The sequence below is a fragment of the Parambassis ranga genome, chromosome 15, assembly GCF_900634625.1.
Source record: "Parambassis ranga chromosome 15, fParRan2.1, whole genome shotgun sequence".
In the NCBI taxonomy this organism is placed as follows: Eukaryota; Metazoa; Chordata; class Actinopteri; family Ambassidae; genus Parambassis; species Parambassis ranga.
The window spans coordinates 20,122,943-20,136,356 of record NC_041035.1 but is presented as its reverse complement, the minus strand read 5'-3'; the positions used below and the strand labels follow the sequence as shown (position 1 = coordinate 20,136,356).

The 13,414-nt window shown below is 46.6% G+C and overlaps 1 protein-coding gene across 1 annotated transcript in view; it reads left to right on the top strand.

Annotated features, from left to right (window-relative positions):
• Positions 1-623: 623 nt before the first annotated feature.
• Positions 624-13,414, top strand: part of stk32c (serine/threonine kinase 32C) — a 58,728-nt gene continuing 45,937 nt past the window's right edge. Inside the window, exon 1 of the mRNA XM_028423368.1 lies at positions 624-1,016. Within this exon, the coding sequence (XP_028279169.1) occupies positions 935-1,016 (82 nt within the window). The 5' untranslated portion in view covers positions 624-934. The remainder of the gene's footprint in view (positions 1,017-13,414) is intronic.

Sequence of the window (13,414 nt, the reverse complement as noted above, 5' to 3'; positions counted from 1 at the left end):
CAAAACAATAATTCAATATTTTTTTAACCATAGGTTTGATATAAGGTGTCAACACATATAGTTACAGTTAGATTAGTTACAGTATATATTTTGTTTTTTCAGGTTAAAAAAATAATTCCCCGTGCAACAGAAGTCACTTACAGCATCCTGCCTTTAGATCCATCATCCAACATTGGTTTCTATTATTTGCCCCTATAGAGGTAAACGTCTGTGGACTGGGTGGGTGATCATCATACAGGCTTAGACTGTTATTAGCCAAATATAAAATGTGTCTAGAAGCAGGTGTAAATAATGATTTAACCCTTATTCTCCATCTCACAAGCGCCCTCTAGGTGAACTGCAGCCAGTTTTGGCACACAAGTGGATAGACTGCTAAAATACGATGGTTCTGACAAGCTGCAGTTCACCAATGTTGTTAATAGACAACACCTGTCATAAATGTTTATTTTGTGCAATAATCCCAAAAAACAATGGAAACCTACGAGATGCTACTTTCTAACTTTTTTTTTTTTTTCGTGCTTTTATTTTTTAGGCTGCCTTGCCAAACTTCCGGTTTGGTTTCCGCTGACGTGACGCTGCTCTCTCACTCGCAGCCCCTGACAAAACATAAGTCTGTTGGTTTGGCTGCGGAAGACAACTACCAGCGCCGAGTGGCTGTTCTGTTCCACCGGATCCCACGGCTCCAACTTACCGAGCAGGCTGCGTTCGATCCGCTCACCTGGTCCGCCCGGCGCGTGCACGTGCTCCCAGCTGGTTCCTGCAGACTCGAGTCAATCAATAAGGGACAGATTTGTTTTTTTGTTTTGTTTTTTGAAGCAGCTCTGTGGGGCTGGGATGGAACGCACGGCTGCTGCTGTTACTGTCTTCTGAGGAGGGAGTCCGACACGGAGCTGTAGTTTCTCCTCAAGAGGCGAGGAATGCAATCTGAGCATCGATGTTTCACTGGGGCAAGTGGAAGAAGAGGATGGGAGCCAACAGTTCTTCAAAGAGACCCGTCTTCGACGAGAAGGAAGATGGTGAGTGATGGAAAAGTCGAAAAATAGCCACGCAACTACTTCACAAGTTGCACTCATCCTGGTTAATATTTAATTTCTAAGTGTCCTTATTTTATCTCTGCAGTCAGAGAAGTTCAGGCTGGATCCAACGCAGCATGTTTACTCTGAAAGTTTCCAAGCACATGAAAAGAAAGTTAAAAAATAAATGTAATTACTGTTAATTCATCATTAAGGGGAGATTAGTGTGGTGCATAGAAGTCATTTTAACCCATGATGTCCTGTCGAATGTGAGCCTCTTTGAAAGTGGAGACTGTCCAGCAAACTTTAGTAAATGAGGTCATTTCACTGCAGGGAGGTGGTCATATGGTGTGTGTGTGTGTGTGTAACACACCTTCCTTCATAACCCAATTAAGTCTCTTTTCTGGTCAGCGTGCTCCCAGTGAAGTGTCCGCTCTGCTTCACATCAGGCCAGTGGTTAATGAAAGGAAGAGGAGCGGCCCTGCAGCACATCATCAAAGCAAGGCACTGCTCGTGTTAGTGAGACGTTCTTGGCCGAGCTCTTCTCTGTGATTAAAGCAGAAACCTTGAGGCTCAGGGCTGGACCTGTTCAGGGCTCAGGGTCTGTGTGTGTGAGTGTGAGAGGCTTCCATCTCTGTTAGCAGACAGACAGCGGCATCTCTGTCCTCCGCTGATTAATACGAGGCGGCGGAGGACACTCGGATGAAAGTGCTTTAATTTCAGTTTTATTGTCTTAATCAGGGTTTTATCATAACCACTGTCATTATGCATTGATTGGAGTATGGATCGCCTCCTTTTAGTATGACTTACACACTCACCAGTCACTTCACGCTGCCTTCTGACAGTCAACAAGCTTCTGCTAACATTCCTCCGGCTCTCTGCTCTGTGTGAACATGTTGGCGTCACACAGCTGCTGCAGGTTTGTTATGAGATTCAGTCCTCGGCTCCTTCTAGACTCGGATCTGCTGACTGGACTGAGCTGCAGACTGACCCGTGGTGCACCCCAAGGTTCTGTCTTAGCTCCCTCACCTTTTCATCTTCACATGCTCCCTGTGTAACATCAGGCCGAGGCCTTTGAACCAGGCTCACCGTCATGCAGTAACCATGCGGTTGGTTTCTGAGCAGCTGCTGCCAGTGTGTGAGGGGGTGCACATGAAACCATGGTGTTATGTGTTTGTACGCCGTGATGAGAATACTCTGTACAGTAGGATGATAACGCAGGTTAAAGTGAGACGGGTTCTGCTGGGAGCGATGATTCTGCACAGCCTCGTCTCCTCTGTTCATCTTTCAAAGGGCTGATAAGGAGGAAGCTGCAGTGCGTTGTGGATGCTGACGTCTCGCAGCCTGTCAGGTCTCTTAGAAACTGTATCCCCCCAGCTTCTTGGGCCGACATTAGACAGTAATATTAGAGCAGCGTTTGGCTGGAGAGGCTGCAGACATAATCAGGTGGTCAGGTTGATGTCCAAGCGTGGCCGCCAGAGGGGCTTCTTTTTGGCAGATAGTCTGATGAGCAGAGGAAAGCTGTGGAATTGATTGAGGTGCACTTCCTGCTCGGCTGTGCATTGATTTTTGTTTTTCACTGAAACTCTTTGATGTCAGGAATAAAAGAAGAGTCTGTGTTTCATCATCATTTTACAGATGTTCAACCTAGCAGCTCCGCTCGTGCTGTAATCATTTGACGACCGATCGTTTGCATTCTTGGCAGGAATTAGATGAGCAGATCAATTCCTCAGGAAGTTAGTTCACACAGAGAGAGGAAACGGAAAGAACAAAGGTACCAAACAAAGCCATCTTTAAGTTATTGTTTTAGGTTTTCTCTGGGTTTTTTTGCCTTTATTTTATAGTTGATGGGGAAATGAGATGACACTTTACTGTATATAGATACAGACAGCATGACAGCTACCCAACAGTACCTGCTGGAATTAGGACTGTAGCTAATTATGCCTTATAACATAATGAAGACATTGTTAAAGGTAAAGTTTGGGTTTAAACTAAGCAGCAGCCTCTGTGTGTGTGTGTATGACAGTGCAGTTCTCCCTGCATCCTCCAGGGGCTGGCTCCAAAAGTGAGTCAGTCCCAAGCTGCAGACTTCGGGGCTCAGACTTGAAGCCGAAAATAAAAAAAATAAAAATAAAAATAAAATAAAGCCCATGTGGAAGTGTCACAACTTGTAGTTCATGCTGCAACCACTGGGGGCTGGCTCCAGAAGCGAGTCATTTCCCATAGACTCCCATGTTAAAATGGCCGACTTCACAGCAGAACTGAACATGTTTACAGCCTGGTACAAAAACCCACTCTGGTCTCAAATGATAGGTTCTCTTCTAGTGTCAATTGTACGGGGGGGTGAATTTTTTTACAACTCACTCGTTTCAATTATATTCGCACTTAAACCTACGCATAATTATGGGCGTTGCTGCTTGAGCGTCAGACAGTTGACATATCACAGTGCAAGTTTCCTGCTTCCACGATCGCCCGCCCCCCTAAACTCCTCTCATGCTCCGCCAACATGGCGGCGGTCAGAGCGTCCCGGAGCCTCCCACCGAGCCTTAAAAACAGCTCTTCAGAAACAAACGGGTGACGTCACGGAAGCTCTGTCCGTAGTTTTTACTGTCAATGGTTAAAACCAAGCAACAACCTCTGTGTGTCACAGTGCACTTCCCCCTGCATCCTCCAGGGGCTGGCTCCAAAAGTGAGTCAGTCCTCATAGACCTCCATAATAAAATAAACAGACTTCAACATGTAGAGCCTGGTACAAACACTGATGTTGTCTCTATTGATAAGTTCCCTTTATGCAGCTTTTTGTTAAACTTTGTTTTCATTATATATTGATTTGAGTTTTGAGTGACATGCTTGTGCCGGATTGGCTGACGTGACTCCAGCATCATCTCTTTGCTTGTGTTTGGATCATTGGCTAGATGCTGCCGTCATGGCGACAGTTGAAGCCTCACACCGCCTGTGGGGCCGTTTGTCCTACACTTTAAATCTGACCTCACATTTTTGCACCATTTTCCAGAAGAATGAGCCTCCATCAGTGTTTGTTTTTCCTTTAAGTCCCCGGGTCTGTGTTAATACAGCAGCAGGAAAAACATGAAAACACACAACAACACCTGTTGGGACGTCAACTGGAGTCTCCTGAATGAAAGTGTGTGTGGTGGGCTGGGCTGCAGCCTAACACAGAAACAACCATTTACTCTCACATGCACACCTACAGCCACCAATTAACCTATTAAATCAGTCAACTGGAAAAAATAATGAAGGTATTAACCAGCCCCAATCAGTGACTAAGTGCTGTTATCACAGCGGGAGCCCGGTGACGTTCGCTGTGAGCCGGGCTGCAGACAAAGCAGCACCTCAGTCTCTCTGAGTCCTCGTCTGAACTGGGAACAGTCAGGAGGTCTCTGGTTGTAAAAGTGCTCCAGAGCGGCTGCTTTAACTGAGCATGCTTGTTATTTTTGTTACTCTGAGCACGTGCAGAGGATGCTGTTAATTGTGTTCTGTTTATTGGTGAGATCGTCTTTGTTGAGTGTGTGTGTGTGTGTGTGTGCGTGCTTGAATATCTGAGTGTGTGCGTGACTGCTCTCCCCATCCAGCGTAAATGTACGAGGCGGTGGAAGCAGATTTGGTGGAGGATAAAGATAGATGCAGAGGGAGATGGCTGATTACTCGCGCTGAATACTGAGGCACTCACTTTCTTTCATCTCTGTTACAGACTGGCTTTCGCTCGCGCTCTTTATTCAGCTCCGCTTCATGGCTGCCTGCAGCTACCGGCCTGCTGTCACATCGCCTGCTCGCTGGAATTGGCCTTAGCACTAAAATGCAGAGAGGTCGGGGGACGGCGTCGGTGTCGGCTGATCAGATTGTAGTATCCAGGTTTCATTCTGCTGTTAAGGATCTGATCAATGTCACAGTACCAAACTGTCATCGCTCCCTTCCATCAAGCTTTAGATTCGTACTAAATGTCTGACCTGGATCGTGACATTCTGTTGGACTGGTTTTGGACTTTTGGGTCTGATACCAGTTCTTCTTGGGAGTCGAATATTCTGATGTCAATATATCAGGCGCTGCTCTCATACTGTATGCAGGTGCACCCATGAGATGAGCTAATAATGGCAGAGTGATGGAGGAAGAGCACAAACCTTCATCCAATCCCAGAGACTATTGATATACAGGCTGAGGCTGAACACATGAGAGAGCAGCTGCAGTCTGCAGCGACAGGGACGTGAGAACTTGTTTCTCTGATGCTAACGCTGCTACGTGTGCTCAGAGTACTCTAAACTACGGAGATGAACCATGAGCTGACGCATACCGTCAGTATCTTTTTCTGCATTGCATCATGGGATGCACACTGCTGGCTGTGTCTGATAGGCGGTTTCCGCCTGTTTCACGGTCGGCATGGTGACAAAAGGTCCGAACGTGTTTGAAGTGCTGGTTTGCTGCTAAACATGATGATCAGACATGAGAGTATATGATCCAGATGTTTTATTACCAGCTCACTTATTCCAGAGAAGAAGGCGACGGTGTCAGATTGATATTGGTATTGGCAGAGGTGTGGTTCAGCATCGGTTTTAAGCCACCTGGAGTTTGTCAGGTTTGAACTCAGAAGTAACGATGATCGTCGATGTTTCTCCTGGAGTCATGCATGATCGTGAGAGTTTCTGTGAGATCTCAGGACGGTAAGATTCTCCCTGCAGACAGCAGCTGTGTGCTCTTATAGTCCGGACAAATCTGCTCATTCTGATGGTTGTAATCTAAAAACCTGTTTGAGATTTGACCCGCTCGTGTCCGGCAGGCTGCTCACGCTGACAGCTTGTTCGGACATTTGACTGTTTGTACGAGTCGTGGATGCACCTTCTCTGACGAGGCCTCGCGTGCAGCTCTCCGTCCGTCTTATGTAACCGTGTTTGCTTCCCTTGTTGTTGTGCGGGCGATGACAGTTGCAGCGGCTCCGATGCCAGAGCGACGGAGCCTTCAAAGCTCCGAGCTCAGCTTGATGCTGAGGTGACAACAGAGGGAAGAAAGGTCGCCGCCGGCTTGTTCAGGTGTGTGTTTCTGTGCAGGGAGGAAGAGGATTAGGATGAAGGTGGGATGTGTCTGTGTGGTTGTTCTAACTCCTGCTGACTGCTCTGTCTTTGCGGTTGACTCTGCTGTTGCTCTCCTGACCCGAACACAGAGGGAAGAGCACACATGATCATAAATGCACTGAGAGGCTGATAGGAGTCCAATAAAGCAATCGGAGCGCTTACCTCTAGGCAGCAGTAGATAGCTTAGCTCAATATTTGCCATCACGGCTTTCAGCTGAGCCAGACTCATGACAGAGAAAGGAAGAGGAGCTGCACTCTCGTCTTGCTAATTCCCGTGGGAAACCTGAATGAAAATGTAAGTACGTTTTCAGGCAGAGCTAAAAACTCAGATCACAGATCTCGTCTAACCGATGTAAACTCTCTGTAGTCTGTGCGGCTCTGTTCAGAGGAGGCCTCGCTGCAATAAAGTCAGGCAAATGTTTTAACTCAGCAAACATTACTGCCCATAGAAACCAATTAAAGCAGCTCCTCTCTGCCTGTCTGTGTCACATTTATTCCCATTTTTCTAAAGGATAACAGGCAGACTGCTGGCTGCACAGATTGTATTAAGTGTGTAGGTGTGTGCACACAAAGCTCTCTCTGTTCCAATGCTTTTTATTCTCTCAAGGCAAAAAATGCAGTTTGCAAACTCATCCACTCGAGCCAAGGAGGATTGTATTGTTAAAGAAATGGTCTCTAGGCACTTTACAGAAACAGAGAAAGTGTTCCCACAGCAGGCAGTTAATGCAACAGTGGCAAGAAAACCCCCTTTTGACAGGAAGGAACCCTGTAAAGGACTCGGAGGAGAGGAGGAACAGAGCACAGTGCAGGTTAGTTCTCTTATTAGACGGACTGAACGCTGACAAAAGATTGCACTGGTGACCCGTTTCCTTGCAGGCTGCTAAATGCTAACAGCTAATTGATTAAGAGGGAAGTTAAACACAGAGGAAACCACGCGAATTCTTAGTGTGATTAAAGAACCAACCCCCCTTATCATGCACTTTCTACAGCAGTCAGTACAAATGTTAGCATCACGGCTAACAGGAGGATTCCCTAATTTCAGGGCCCCTGGCCAATAAAACGCTTGCCTCCTGAAAGTATGAAAGTGGACAATCTTTCCCTGGTTAACTGTAAAAAGTTCATCACTACATTCGTTGTCGGTACAAACGTGTCCTCCATTGCATCGCCTTAAGCTTCATTGTCAAAGCTGTCACTGCAGGTTAGCTAATGCTAAAAAAAATAAAATCCTGCCCTGTAACGACGCTAGCTGCAGTCAGCATGTCACTTCTCCTTTCATTTGCAGTATTTTGATACAACCACTGGAGGGCGCCAAGAAGCATACACTGTGCTTGTTTCTAAGTTCTGGAAATCTTGACGTCTCTTTCTGCTGGAGATGATGAGATATTAAAAACACTGCAGTGTAAATTTTACCGGATGTGAGAGTTGATCCTCTGCAACAATGTGACCGTAAATCTGTGCGATGGAATATTGTGTGCTCCAAATATAAGATACCTTAGAGAAGAGTAGTGAACATGTTCTCACTGCAGGTTAGTTTAGAGTTTAAAGAAACAGGCGCACTGCCCATCACAGATTGGATTCTTTTCAGGAGAGAATGAGGTCAGAGGAAGGTGACTGTGTCCTTCACATCACTGCAGGGGGGACAGGACGGACAGAACGCCACACCGACACCCGCCGCCTCCGCCGCCTCCGCCGCCGCTGCCGCAGTGCTTCTTTAAGCTCATGTGTGTCGCCAGAGGGTTTTATCACACGGTCATGGAGAGAAATCCGGAAGGACACTCTGTTTACATACATGTTAAACGCATGTTTGCATGCAGCAGGATGCACAGATAAACACGTTCATCTTCTCTTTTCCTTTATTTTTTACACCATTTTCATTTTAAATTCAGAAAAATGCATTGACCTCCCGGTGCTGCCCCCTCCACACACACACACATATCTATATTTTTCCTGAAATAAGTCTGACAGAGGCTCCTCCCTTCCAGCTGCCCCCTCTTACCCCTGCGGGGGGAGTGTATGCAAACCTGGACTGTACAAACAGCCACACTGCGACACATCCTCACAAATAACCAGCACATTCACTGTAATATCGCCTCACCCTGTGACGTCACATGACGTGCGGTGCACGGTCAGCTGCCTCTAGACTTCTCTGGAGCAAATGTCAATCTCTGACTGTTGCCATGTTGGCAACCTAAACTCCCAGGTAATCCAAATACAGGCAAAGTGGTCACGTAAAATTTAAGATCTTAATACGTTGCCAAAAATTAAACTTATCAATAACTTACCAAATCAGTTTGTCCCTGGCTGTAGACATGTTCACTCTGGACATTTTAATGTCATCTAAGGGGATTGACTCATGTTTGGAGCCCCCAGAGGTCACGGAGGGAAGTGCAGGCTTCACTTCTTCTAAAGTCACAGTGACAACATTAAACATAGTTCACGAAGCAAAACTTGGTCTCCATAGATACGACTGCAGATACCTCCGTGCACACCGGCCTGGAAACATCGGCCTCTTTTTTTCTCCCGGTGATGAAAAAAAGAAAAAAGAAATCAGGGTTCTGAAAATTGGGCTGATGCATCATGTGAGTGCACATCTGACTGTGGACCTGAATGTACCGCTCTGTCCTACATACCTGTGGGAGCTAACAGAAGTCAGGTGTATCTGGGCCAGGACGTGATGATGTGTCCTGCCTCAGCTCGGAGCTGCAGAGGGGAGGAGAAGTAGGCCACAGTGCCCGTCTCCCCTCACCTCGGACACACTCTTATGAGGTTTATTGTGCTTTGACTCAAACGCACGGGGTTAATTCTGCACATTGTTTGCACACACTGCAGGTATTGACAGTTTAAGGATGGATAGTTCAGCCCTGTGTGTATTTTCCCAGAGCTGAAAATAAAGCGAGCTCCTTTTCCAGGGACAGCATGGAGCTCTATTTGCAGAACACCACCACAATTCTTCTTGTGATTGCTCTTCCTCCTCCTCCTCCTCCTCCTCCTCCTTCTTTTTCCACTGCATTTCCTTCCACCGTGCTCTAAATACAGTGGGGAAAAAAAGTATTTAGTCAGCCACCAATTGTGCAAGTTCTCCTATTTAAAAAGATGAGAGAGCCCTGTAATTTTCATCACAGGTATACCTCAACTATGAGAGACAAAATGAGAAACAAAAATCCAGAAAATCACATTGTAGGATTTTTAAAGAATTTATTTGCAAATTATGGTGGAAAATAAGTATTTGGTCAATAACAAAATGTCATCTCAATACTTTGTTATATACCCTTTGTTGGCAATGACAGAGGTCAAACGTTTTCTGTAAGTCTTCACAAGGTTTTCACACACTTTTGCTGGTATTTTGGCCCATTCCTCCATGCAGATCTCCTCTAGAGCAGTAATGTTTTGGGGCTGACGCTGGGTAACACGGACTTTCAACTCCCTCCAAAGATTTTCTATGGGGTTGAGATCTGGAGACTGGCTAGGCCACTCCAGGACCTTGAAATGCTTCTTACGAAGCCACTCCTTTGTTGCCCGGGCGGTGTGTTTGGGATCATTGTCATGTTGAAAGACCCAGCCACGTTTCATCTTCAATGCCCTTGCTGATGGAAGGAGGTTTTCACTCAAAATCTCACTGATACATGGCCCCATTCATTCTTTCATTTACACGGATCAGTCGTCCAGGTCCCTTTGCAGAAAAACAGCCCCAAAGCATGATGTTTCCACCCCCATGCTTCACAGTAGGTATGGTGTTCTTCGGATGCAACTCAGCATTCTTTCTCCTCCAAACACGACAAGTTGAGTTTTTACCAAAAAGTTCTATTTTGGTTTCATCTGACCATATGACATTCTCCCAATCCTCTTCTGGATCATCCAAATGCTCTCTAGCAAACTTCAAACGGGCCTGGATATGTACTGGTTTAAGCAGGGGGACACGTCTGGCACTGCAGGATTTGAGTCCCTGGCGGCGCAGTGTGTTACTGATGGTAGCTTTTGTTACTTTGGTCCCAGCTCTCCGGAGGTCATTCACTAGGTCCCCCCGTGTGGTTCTGGGATTTTTGCTCACAGTTCTGGTGATCATTTTGACCCCACGGGGTGAGATCTTGCGTGGAGCCCCAGATCGAGGGAGATTATCAGTGGTCTTGTATGTCTTCCATTTTCTAATAATTGCTCCCACAGTTGATTTCTTCACACCAAGCTGCTTACCTATTGCAGATTCAGTCTTCCCAGCCTGGTGCAGGTCTACAATTTTGTTTCTGGTGTCCTTTGACAGCTCTTTGGTCTTGGCCATAGTGGAGTTTGGAGTGTGACTGTTTGAGGTTGTGGACAGGTGTCTTATACTGATAACGACTCCAAACAGATGCCATTAATACAGGTAACGAGTGGAGGACAGAGGAGCCTCTTAAAGAAAAAGTTACAGGTCTGTGAGAGCCAGAAATCTTGCTTGTTTGTAGGTGACCAAATACTTCTTTTACTGAGGAATTTACCAATTAATCCTACAATGTGATTTTCTACATTTTCTTTTCTTATTTTGTCTCTCATAGTTCAGGTATACATATGATGAAAATTACAGGCCTCTCTCATCTTTTTAAGTGGGAGAACTTGCACAATTGGTGGCTGACTAAATACTTTTTTCCCCACTGTACATCCCTAATGTATCTCTCTACCCGCAGTTGAAAGGTTAGTGTGGCGTTTGAACCCCCGGAGCGCGGCCTGTTTCTTCACAGGTCAGTGCTCTGTGAAACCAGGTCCTGCTTCAAGGTGCATGTTGGTGCAAGCTGAGCAGGAAGTCCGAGCTGATCAGGCTATAAAGATGCGTGTAACGATGTAAAGCGACTTGCAGTGGGCTGAATGTGCTGTTCCTCCTGCCTCTCTGCTGGTGGTTAGGTTGTGTTATGCAGCGTCTGACCTGCTTTCTCTGAGCCAGATCGAGTTGATGACCTTTGAGGAGTCGAGTGGGTGGTCCGATAAATCCATTGTCGTTTCAGAGCAGACACTTGACACTGTGCTGCAGGGATAACTTAGAGTGCAGATGACCTGTATGTATTGTCTGGTTCCAAATCACAGCAACAGTAATAGCAGGATTGCTCAGGATAAGTCTGACGGAACGCCCCGTCCGGGTTTTATTAATGATACGAGACGTGAGCCCGTTCTGGCCCAGGAGTTGTGAATCACAAGGAATTCATTATCCCAGTGCAGATGATGTGCCAGCACTGTAAGGCAGAGGGAGGGATGCATCGCCATGGTAACCTCAGAAGTTTTCACACGGTCCAGATGATGTGTCTTTGTGACAGGGTCCCCGTGCTGCGGTGCAGAATGATCCTCTGAAGCACTCTCGTCCTGCTCCCTCCTCGTCTCGACGGCCTTCAGATGTACGATGCGGCCTCCCGCGGTGATCTCCCTGTGTGCAGAGGTCCGATCCCTCCCCGCTTCTTTCATTCTCTGCAGCCCGGCGCCCTGTTTGTGAAGATTTACTCCACATCTATGAAGCTAATTCATCTCTGCAGCTCCAGAAAACTGCCCCTACTTACAGATACACAAGGTTTACTGTCAGAGAGCCACAACTGCAGTACAGATACACAGAGTGCTGGACTCCATGTTAACCCTCTGATCCCCAAAGATGACCTAACTAGCAGTGATAAGCAGTCACATGACAACACTTGTACACGTTCGTTCTATGTTTTTAGTGAATCAGCAGGCTGTCCAAACACAGTGGTCCTTGAATGCATCATATGAGAAAATCTAAGCTGAGAATTTGTGGTGAAAACACTTTTTAATCTACATGTCTGAGTAATATATATATAACCTGTGTACTAAGGAGATCCTGCACAGCTTTGCACACCCAGGAAGCCATGATTGACTCATGTGACAGTCACATGACAACGGTTCAGTGAGTATTTGGCTGATTAGCAGGTTTAAAGAGTCTCAACAATGCAAATGGTTAACTATCTGCAGCACCTCTATCTCCTGCTCTTCTTTTTTTCCTGAGTCTTCTCTACTTGCAGCCATGATTGTGTTGTTTTCATGTTGCAGCGCACACACACAGCCTGGCATTTCGAGAGTTAAACACAGTTTGCTGTGTTCATTAGCGGCTGCGAGCTAATGTTCATGATCATTAGTGCTGATTGCTGCTTTCTGCATGTGCTCTACAGCACCAGCCAACATTTCTGTGTTTTATTTTTAAGAGGGAAAGACACAAACAGAGGAAACATGGACGAACTGCAGGAGCAGACGAGCCAAACCTGATCAGCGGTCAGCGCCTCCTGCACAGTCCGAGGGCGGGGGGGCGCGTGATTGATGTGGAAATAAGCGGGCACGGCTGCTCGGGGAGAAAAACAGTAGTTTTGTAACGGTCTGTAATGAAACACTCGATAAAAGTTTGGCAGCTGATCGTGCACGTCCCTGATCTATGCCCTCTTATTGATCGCCTTCGAGGCAGCAGTCGATCAGGTTCACTCTAATTTGACAGGTAACCGTAGCAACAAGGTGAGGTGCATGAATCGCATGCTCCCTCCTGCTGCTTGTTTTTGAATAGCGGTTAGCGAAGCCTTAATGGCCGCTCTAATGTTCCAGCAGTGTGACTCTGTGTTTTCACAACAGCCGTCCAGAAGATGGAGATAAAAAAAAAAAAATACTCCCAGGGTAATTAATGCAAGGAGATTCAAAGACAGTGTAAGCACATGCCGCTCCGGCCGCAGGGAGTGTTGATTCACCACCGGAATTCAGCAGCGAGCAGCACACACACACACACACACACACACCCCCTTCCTCCTGCAGTGATCAGTTCAAGATGCATCGCTGTAATTGTCATGCGTGAAGAATACGGCGAGCTCTGTAGAGCCTCCGAATATTTCATCAGGCGCTCTGTTTTGAGAACACCCACCCACCCCCTCAATTAGGCTGTATTAGCGCTCTAGTGTACGAGTAGAAAATGATGATGATGGCTGCTCGGTGATGATGGTGATTTAGATAAACAGACTCGTCAGATGAGGCCTTCTTCAGCGCGCTGGAGGAGCTTCCCCGCTGTGTTCGTCACCAGTTGCCGTGCTCTGGTGAAGCTTTGCTCCTTAAAAGGAAACAAACAGCAGGCGTGATGTTTAGGTGCTGAAGACATGCACAGGACTGGTTCCTGCTCCAAACAGCCGCCTGGAGACATTCAGAGGAGGTTAAATATATGAGACCTGTAGAATGAAACGGGCCGCTGCAGACAGCATCCGGTACCAGGCAGCTTTGAAAGTCCAGCATCAAGCTTTGGACTGTCTGTACCCAACAGTATCAGGGTCAGAGGTGTCAAAAGTACAAACGTGAAACATACATTTCTAAATGTGATCCAATCGG